The 10,084-nt window shown below is 38.1% G+C and overlaps 1 protein-coding gene across 1 annotated transcript; it reads right to left on the reverse strand.

Moving 5' to 3' along the window:
• Positions 1-323: 323 nt before the first annotated feature.
• C2H8orf48 (chromosome 2 C8orf48 homolog) lies at positions 324-1,494 on the reverse strand. The gene has a single exon (XM_045997762.1). It carries the CDS (start codon positions 1,334-1,336, stop codon positions 434-436), a length of 903 nt encoding a protein of 300 aa, XP_045853718.1. The 5' UTR covers positions 1,337-1,494; the 3' UTR covers positions 324-433.
• Positions 1,495-10,084: the final 8,590 nt, after the last annotated feature.

Genomic DNA, 10,084 nt, shown 5'->3' on the forward strand with positions numbered 1-10,084 from the left:
CAAAATCTCTCTCCTGGATTGTTTCAAACATTTTGTAGTATACCAACTACAGTGTTGCCATCTATAACAATAATAGTAATAATAATAATAAAAAACAACATACTGGATGGAAAGTTTTTAGTCCACATATCTGTGAAGGAAGCATAGTCAAGTCTTTTTTTTTTTTAAAGATTTATTTATTTGACAGATAGAGATTACAAGTAGGCAGAGAGGCAGGCAGAGAGAGAGAGAGGAGGAAGCAGGCTCCCCGCTAAGCAGAGAGCCCGATGCGGGGCTCGATTCCAGGACTCTGGGATCATGACCTGAGCTGAAGGCAGAGGCTTTAACCCCCTGAGCCACCCAGGCGCCCCACATAGTCAAGTCTTAAATTAGTTTCCCAAGTACCTGTAAAAATGATAATTATTCAAATACACAATAGAAACTTTTATCCACATTACACATTATCATTGGTAAACACCATCTCCTGTTTGGATAGAGTAGGTGGCTTGGTCAAGCGATAGAGAAAGGGTGAGTGACAAGTGCTTTTTTCATTCTGCCGCATCTGCTCTCTATCTGACCTTTCAAAACCATAGTATCTGATCTGACTTTTCTCATTCAGTCTTTTCCAGATTATTCTGGGGTCATCTGAAAGCCTAGGAAAACCCTCCTGATGTGCATCTCCAATACGGGTAAGAAAGTCTTTGGTATAAAGATGTTTGTCTATCTTCTCTTGGAGTAGAAGGGACTCTAGTGAAGTCTTCTTCTGTTGCAGAAAGGCATATTGGGCCAGTTCTGCTCTTTTTCTGTTGCAGTGGGGACACCAAGAAGAAATGTGTTGCTTAGCTGTCGCCACCTCTTTTGGTGTTGTCCTCATGTTTTTTAGGTAGATTCTGTTCAAAAGTTCATCAGGAACGGTACAGTTGAAGGCATCTTTCTCTGAAACCTCTGCATCCCATCTAAGCTGTAGCTTGTTACGTCTGCTGCCCTTTTTCTCCTTGGAGTTTGCTCTGTGATGGATCAGGTTGATTTTAATGTCACAAAAAGACTGCAGGGCATTCAGTTCTTCATCAGATACCCGAGTGGTTTCTGTCTGAAGTTTAGTGTCCCCCTGGTGCTGTCCAGAGTTAGTTGCTTTGCCCTTGAGATGGTTGATCCATTTTCTACTGAATTTCTTTTCATTATTTTGGCAGTCTGAAAGCTCAGATTGTCTGTCTCGATACTCCAAGCGTGTAGTGGTCTTTCCACTCCCAGATGTGCTCCCAGAGGTATGGGACCAGGGCTGCAGTCCTCCGGAAGAGCTGAAAGAACTGGAGCTCTGTACCTCATCGGTAAAGGTCCCATCAGAAAAGTCTCCCATAGCCCTGATGTCAGTTTGGGCCAGTTCCCCTTGCTCTCCTCAATTCCCAGGCTTCTAGGCGAATGGCTATCACTTCGCATCATACTGGGCTCCTCATCTGCTCTGCCCTGATTAAGACGGGCTCAGGAACTGGTCACACGAGAGTCCACAGGGGTCGGTCTCCAAGCAGGCAGCTCTGCAAGGATCTGCTTCCGGGCTACGGCTTCCCGGCTGCCTTGGCAACGAGGCCGGGCATGCGCTGTGAGTGCCAGCGCTGAGCTCCTCCTCTTTCCCCCGCCCTCTCCAGTGTAGATTGCCTGATCCCAGACAGAGCTCACTGGGTTTGCAAAGCGCGGGCTCCTCCTTGGTGCTATTTTAAGTCCAAAGTCTAACGATTCGTGAAAGAAGCTAGCAAACTGCATTTCTTCAGGGGTCTCAGGAGTGTACGTGTGTTAGGCCAATGAGCACAGGCGGCCTCTAATTCGAGAATGTATGTCCCGCCCCGCTCCCCCCCTCAAAAAAGAGCTGGTCAAAAAGCGCAGCAAAAACCCATCTGCAGATCGTATAACCAGTTCACCTATTCGTAGACCGTGTCTTAGAGTAAATACCGAACGACTGAAACCATCCCACGAGACTCCTGCCCGCTCATCTTGCACAACTTTCTGTGCTCCCGGATTGGGATGACACTCTCTGCTCAGATTTTCCCAAACAACAGGTTTTCAGGTCTTTGGTTCAGGCAGTTCCCCTCACACTAGCACGTCAACACCCCTTCTCTTTGTATGAATTATTACTGTTCCTCCTTCAAGTCCCATTTTCTCAGGGAGGATTTCATACCCATCCTGCCCCAAACTCTTTACAGCTTTTCTTTCATGATTTGCTGCTATATGATGGTAACCGCCTCCCCCCCATTACCCCACTAGATTAAAAACTCCACGATGGCAGAAACTAAGCCTGTGTTGCCCAGCACTCACCAGGTACCTGACGCAATTAGAAGGCAGTGGATAAATCTGTTAAGTAAATGCACTGAATAACTGTGAAACAGAAATGAATATAACCTCACACAGATCCAGTGTACTACCTGCTCAAGGATCTCCAATCTTCATCTTTCTAATCGACCACCCACCCCTTGGGTGGGAAATTACTCTTTTACCCATAATCTATCCCTTTAAAAGAGCCTTTTTAAAAACATGGTAGAATTTTATTAATAACTGTTCTCGTGAATTATAATATGTTGTCTCTGAAAATGAACTTTTTCTAGGTCTTAGTAAGTATCAGATTATTTTAAGAGAATGAATGGGCTCCTTGCTCAGCTCCCCTGCCCCATGTTGTTCAAGAGTAGCCAGATATATTTAATGTTATTCTAAAAAATGTTCATCTTCTCAGGAACAAAGGTTCAAAAGACTGAAATATTCAAAAAGCATCTCTCAAATATGAACCAGCTTCACATGGATGATAAAGAGATTGCAACTTTATGTATTCAACCCAGATAATATTTTATCATATAATATTAGTCTTTCAGAAGAGGTAGCAGATAATTTGGGGGTAGATCCAAGTGATTTCCCGATCTCAAGGGCTCAAGATTTTCATTTTAAAGACCTTCTTTATTATCTGAATATTTATATGTAATTCAAATAACCCATATTTTTCCCAAAAATATTGATCAAAGGAGCTATACTTTATAATAAAGTATATTCATATCTTCCAATAAGCTATTTTTAATACCATATCCTAGAAGCAGATACATTTGGGGAGAATAGTCTATTAACCATTTTTTAAAAAATAATCAGTATGACCCAGTGAATTGTTTAATACTCTTAACATGGGTGTTTTCCAAGGTACAGTCAGTCACGTTCCTTCCAGGGATGAACTGGTGAAAACCTCTCCTGGCTCTCTTGCCCAGGCTTTGGACACCCATGGGTACTTGGGCTCCTTCCTGTAGACTCGCTCTTTTTCTTTGAAAAGCAAGTCTGGGAAGTGCCAGAGAGAATGTGCTTTGACATTCACAGCGTAGCACACCAAAGCTAAGGTGACTTCCTCTGGTAACCTTTTCCTCCAGAAACCTTAGGCACCTCTTAGGGGCTGATGGGAATATTGGGATCCTTTAGAGAGAGAATTGTGGCCTAAGATTGCCTGGAGTGGGCGGTGGAGGAATAGGAAGTAAAAAAGAGATAAATCAGGTGTTCCTGGCCTAACCAGGTGATGGCACAACTTTGATTGCCTGCTGCCTGCTCCTTCCAAGCTCTTCATGGGGAGCAGGGCAAAGCTCTTCTTCCAACTTTTCCTCAACAATTAAATGTGCTTTACAGCTACGGGGCTTAACCCTAGAGAGCGGAGGTCAAAATAAGTTAGTCTTCCCGTCTGATTCCCTTTCTCTCGCACTTTCAGTTTCTTCCTGTCCGGCAAGCCCTTCTCCCCTCAGCTATCATAGCTCCTTCCTTCCCAAGTGGCATTTAGCCTGTACCCCTTCCTGGAGCCATTGTGGTATTCACTGTACCAGGAGGGAATCTAGTGTATGACTAAGGGAAATTAAGCTGACAAATCTTTCAACGATATTCTACCCTTCACCTAAACTTCACAGCACTGTACTTGGTTCTGTAGATCAAACAAAATGAATTTCTTCAATTCGTTCAAAATTAATTTCTCCTAAGGGCCAAAGATGAATGTGTCAGAAATCTCACGGTGAGAAATGATGTTTGCAGAGTAAAGAATCTTACATCACTCGTGTCAAAAAAATTATTACAACTTACAGGAAGTACTGGTTCTTCATTTATTTAAAATGTTTTTTCCCCTCACAAATATCTCAATTTTTCCATTCCTTTTTCCTGTGTATCTTCTATAAATTTTCTAAATTTGATTTCCTTATGCAGAGGTGCCCTTTGCTTTAACAATTATTGTTTTTCAAAGGTAATATGTTTATTGTACTTTAAGAGATAAGGATAAGCCACCAATATTTATTTTAGTATATGTGCTGCCGAAGTGAGCACTCAATGTTGATTTTAAATAAGTAATCTGAATTCTGATCTCTCAAAGATTATACTACAAACACTTATAAAATATTTTCTATTTTTCCTTGAATAATTTTTTGTTAGTAAAGTCTAGATTATTTTGTTTCATAAATTATTTTCTTCACTTAGTAATAATATGGCTTTTCCATTCAATTTGTAAAAATTCTTTTTCAACATATTTGATTTATTTAATAATTAAATTATCTAGGCACAAAGTATTTCCAGGTTTTTTTGCTCCTAAAAATTTCAGGATAAATGTTTCACTAGTAAATCTTTATATACATTCATAGCTCTACATTTATGATAAGTTCCTGAAATTGTAATTGATGGTCAAATGTATGTGCAATTTGAAATCTTTTAATATATCAGTTCTTTCCTTACACATTTTACCTTCTCCTGTAGTATGTAAAATTCAAAATATAATATTATTTTATCCATAAAGACTTGAGTTTATAACTCTAGTATAACTTCAGTTTATAACTCTAGTAGGTAAGGCCTTTCTAAAAATATAACAATATTCTGATAATTGTCACATCTAAAACATAATTCCTTAATATCATCTAGTAATTATTCTGTATTCAAATTTCTCTGTGTCAAAAATAATTTTTTGTGAGTCACAGTGCTTATTTGAGGTCTGTTCACTGCATTTGGTTGGTAAAAATTTCTTTTACTCCAGAAATTCTTCCCAAGTACAAACAATTTTAAAAAAGAAAAAAGAGCAAATTTTATTTTCTTCTCTGCAGCTACTGTTATGTTCCCTATAGATGATAATTGAAGTTTTCCGTGTATTCTTTCAAGTTTCTTTTTGAAATTATACATCAATATACTTTTGCACACCCTTTCTCACAAAAAAGATACATTCCACATATTCTACACATTGATTTACACTTTCTTTTTGCTTTATTCTTAAATATCTGGAATGTCACTTCCCTTCAAGCTATACACACCTTCCTCGTTTCACTTTACAGCTGCATTGTATTGTGGGAATGTACCATAGTAATTTCCACATTTTGATAAACATTTTGGTCTCATAAGGAATCAAGTTTTTCTTAGTATTTGGGGAGGTATATCTCCAATAAGATTTCTAGGACTGAAATTAGCAAATTGAAGATTCAGGCATGTGTAGTTGATTTTGTTTTTTGTTTTTTTCTTCTTTTAACATACTTGCAAATTCCCCTTTTGGGGGGTGGGGGGGTGTGTTTTGCATTTCTGCCAGCCATGTATAAGAACAGTGGTTCCCAAGAGCCTTGCCATCAGGCTATGTATTCAGATTTATGAATTTTTGTGAATCTAATGGATGAGAAATGGTATTTCAATGTAATTTTAAATTGAATTCTCCTTTTATAAGTGAGATTGAACACCATTTTATGTGTATAGGGCCATTTATAGTTATTTCTGTGAGCACATTTCATTTTACCACAAGATTTTTGATTTATTCTTCTGAATTCTTTTTTTTTTTTTTAAGATTTTATTTATTTATTTGACAGACAGAGATCAGAAGTAGGCAGAGAGGCAGGCAGAGAGAGAGGAAGGGAAGCAAGCTCCCTGCTGAGCAGAGAGCCCGATGTGGGGCTGGATCCCAGGACCCTGGGATCATGAACTGAGCTGAAGGCAGTGGCTTAACCCACTGAGCCACCCAGGCGCCCCTATTCTTCTGAATTCTTAAGAAAGCATTTAAAATCACTTTAATATTGGAAGTATTAACCATTTGTCTGTGAGGTAGGTCCCAAATGATTTTCCCACTTTGTCTTTTTATGTGCTTATGCTGTTTGCCATGCAAACATTGGATTTTTATTTCATATAGCAAATTTATCCATTTCCTTAGTGTTCTAGAATTCTTAATCATATTTAGAAAAATTTTGTCTACTCCCATATTATAAATAAACTCACTCATATTTTTTATAGTATTTGTGAGTCTTTTTCTTCTCTGTGTTAATATTCTAATCCTTTCTATAATTTCTTCTCTAATATGAAGAATGAACCTAATTGTATATTTTTCTGTATGGCTATCCAGTGATCCCAACCATACTTCCCCAAATGTTCTTTGTTACCCCACTGCTTTTAAAGGCTGACTTTATCATAAATTCCCACACACATTTAGTTTTCGTTTTTGTTGTGTTATGTTGTTTTTTGTTGTGTTGTGTTGTTGGCTTTTTTTTTCTTGTATTTTCAACCATAATACAGTGGTTTGTCCTTCTATTTCTACATACCAACACTATACTGTTTTAACAGACTCTATAATATGTTTTAGCTTCTTACAGGGCCAGACCCCTGTCCTTGATTTTTAGGAGTTTGTTATATGTTCTTATTTCTTTATCTTTCCTAATAAACTTTATAACCAACCTGTCTTGCTTCAGGATAAAAGTAAAAAAAAATACACACACACACACACACACACACACACACACACCCTATATATATATATATATAATTTAATATATATATTAAGAATATATATATTCTTTTATTAGAATACACTAAATTTATAAACATTGAGGATTTTTTAAATTGGGTCTTCCTAACCAGAAATTCGGCATGTCTTTACAAGTATTCAAGTGTACTTGGGTATCTTTCACATAGTTTCTTCATTTAGGTTCTTTATGGATTTAATTTTGTTTTATATACTTTTATGCTAGTGACCATAGAGGAAGTTACTTCTTCTACTGTATCTTGTAACTGATTATTACTTATAGACTGGAATGCTGTCGATACCTGTATTTTTATTTTATAGTTTGCTAGTTTAGTAAGTGTTTATTGTTTAGAGTAGCTGCATCTTTGTCTTGGATTTGTAAAATGTATTTAAAACTTTTGATAGTTTAGAAGTGATTTTGATCTTGAAAAACAAAAGTCAGAATGATCTGTGTGACTTAGATTTATCCTATAAAAATGCTACTATAGCAAAGCTCTGATAGATAAAATATTGAAGAAATTCATCAATTTTTTTTTTATTTGTGTGGTATACTAATTTGCTGGGGTTGCTATAATAAGATACCACAAACTAAGTGGCTCAAACAACAGAAATTTTGCCTCACAGACTAGAAACTAGAAATGTGAAATCAGAGCATTGCCCGGGTTGGGTCCTTCTGAGGACTGTGAGGGAAGGGTCTGTTGCAGGCCTCTCTCCTTGACGAGTAGATGGCTGTCTTCAGGTTCATATGGTGTTCTCCCCATATGCATGTCGGTGTGTCCAAATTTCACCTCTTATGAAGACGCCAGCCATACTGGTGTCCACCTAATTAGGGTGGTGCCCACCCTAATGACCTCATTTTAACTGGCTTACCTCTGTAAAGACCAGGTCTCTAAAGGGACACACGTTCTGAGGTAGTGAGGGTAGGAACTTCAACAGAAGAATTTGGTGGGGTTGCAATAGTATGTGGTTTTTATGAAAAAGAGATTAAAGGTTAATTCGATAGTCTGCCTCCAGAATAGACTTTTATTGTAAAATTGCTTGTGATTTGCGGGCGCCTGGGTGGCTCAGTGGTTTAAGCCACTGCCTTCGGCTCAGGTCATGATCTCGGGGTCCTGGGATCGAGTCCCGCATTGGGCTCTCTGCTCGGCAGGGAGCCTGCTTCCCTCTCACTCTCTCTGCCTGCCTCTCTGCCTACTTGTGATCTCTGTCTGTCAAATAAATAAATAAAATCTTTAAAAAAAAAATTGCTTGTGATTTGCTAAGTGAGAAATAGAGAGTAGGGAATGAAGAAAAGACCAACTGCTTTATAGGTGTAGGCAGAGCTACATTCTAGGTGGTAATTTTGACTTCATTTGTCTGTTAATTAAGAAGTATCTTTGTTTTGGATGAAGGCCCTTGGGGGCCCTGTGAATACAACTTATATTCTGACACTATTAAAAATGTGACTGGCCAGCCTTTAGAGAGATGGCTCACATTTAGTGTTTTAAGTAAGGATATTATTGTTCTTCCTGGAAAATAAGAAAAATTTAAATTTTTAATTTTGAACAGATCTTTTAAAAATTTTGACTGGGAAAAAAATGGGACACCTGGGTGACTCAGTCATTTAAGCCACCATCTTCAGCTCAGGTCAAGATTTTGGGGTCCTGGGATGGAGATTCTTCAGGCTCCCTGCTCAGTGGAGAGCCTGCTTCTCCCTCTCCCTCTGTTGATCCACCTCCCAGCCCCCGCCACACACACATTGGTGCACACATTCTCTCTCTCTCTCTCTCATAAATAAATAAAATCTTTTTTAAAAAGAAAAAAAATAAAATATTTTGATTGGTGTATTTCAGGGTTTTTAATGTTTTTGAGCCTTGATTTCCCACTGCTTCATTTGAGTATCTGGTGAAATACCAAACAAGTATTGGGCAGAAATTACTGTTATTTTAGAAATAAATATCTTCAGTATATGTAAGTGCACCAACAGTGATATTCTTCACTACAAATAACGTTAAATGTGAATTTGAATTGTATGATCTCTTTTGCTGTTTTCTGGAAAATTCTGTGGTAACAATATACTATATAGGTTTTCTAGCCTTATTTGCTCCCCCTTCACTCTACTTCATATTAAGAACCATTCTTGGCATCTTTATGCAATTTTAGGAAGTTGGGTCCCTGGGCCTTTGGACAGTACTATTTAACACTGACATAGGCATCTAAGAAATTAATATAAATCAGAACTTAATTAATTATAATACATTTCTCTTCAAAACACAGAGGATATATGAAATGAATCCAGAAATGTCATTAATTTAAGTTTGAGGTATGTAGTTTTGTGTTTTCTTGAGGGCCAGAGGTCTCTGACTCTGGATGATGGAGAAAAAGATTGGAATTCACAGTGGTTTTCCTGAAAACGACTACACAGAATGATTTTTCTTCTCCATATCTTTGCAAAGCATTTTACTGTAATTTTCCTACTTACAAAGTGAGCTTTCACTGTAAAATGAATATTCATGTGATTGCATAGGGTTGAATGACATAGAAATTGCAAATAATTTCATTTGAGACCAATATTTCCTTAGAACTATTTTATTGACGTGTTCAAAGCCATCATAAAAATCTCACTATGCTCTGGAAAGACATCTAATGCAATAAATTGAGCTCACAGACTCAACTTATTTTATCTCCTTATTTTAGATAGGCATTTTCCAAAAACAAACTCTATCACTGAAGAATGTAAGACTGTTTCTTTAGAGCCTTCCATGCTTAACTTGAAAGCTGTCAACCCAGGAGGCTGAAACAGAGCAAGATTATGAAACCTGAGTGAATAGTTCATTCTTTGCGCCCATGCCCTTGCTGCGTGCTGCCCCGTGGTACAAGCCCGAGAGGTATGCACTATGATAGCTAATGAAGCACTTCCTTTATGTCTCACTGACCAGAACTCTTATTTGAAGCCTGTATATTATGCCACTGAAATCTCACAATATCAGCCTTTGTTCTGGCTAGCAGAGACTGCTTCTTGTCCTTTCTGTGGCTACATTTCATGCATCAAACTTGTTAGACCCTTTACTAATACATGTGGCTCTATGCCATTAAGCTAATTCTTGTAAAGTTGTAGACTTTCTTGTAAAGTTGTAGACTCAGGTCATGATCTCAGGGTCCTGGGATCGAGCCCCGCATCAGGCTCTCTGCTCAGCCAGGAGCCTGCTTCCCCCTGTTTCTCTCTGCCTGCCTCTCTGCCTACTTGTGATGTCTGTCTGTCAAGTAAGTAAATAAAATCTTAAAAAATAAAATGATCCCCTTATTATATTTTAACATATTCTCATACTGTGTTATCTGATTGGGCATCTTCCTTCCCTCAACTTCTATTATATT

The sequence above is a fragment of the Meles meles genome, chromosome 2 (genome assembly GCF_922984935.1).
Source record: "Meles meles chromosome 2, mMelMel3.1 paternal haplotype, whole genome shotgun sequence".
NCBI classification, from domain to species: domain Eukaryota; kingdom Metazoa; phylum Chordata; class Mammalia; order Carnivora; family Mustelidae; genus Meles; species Meles meles.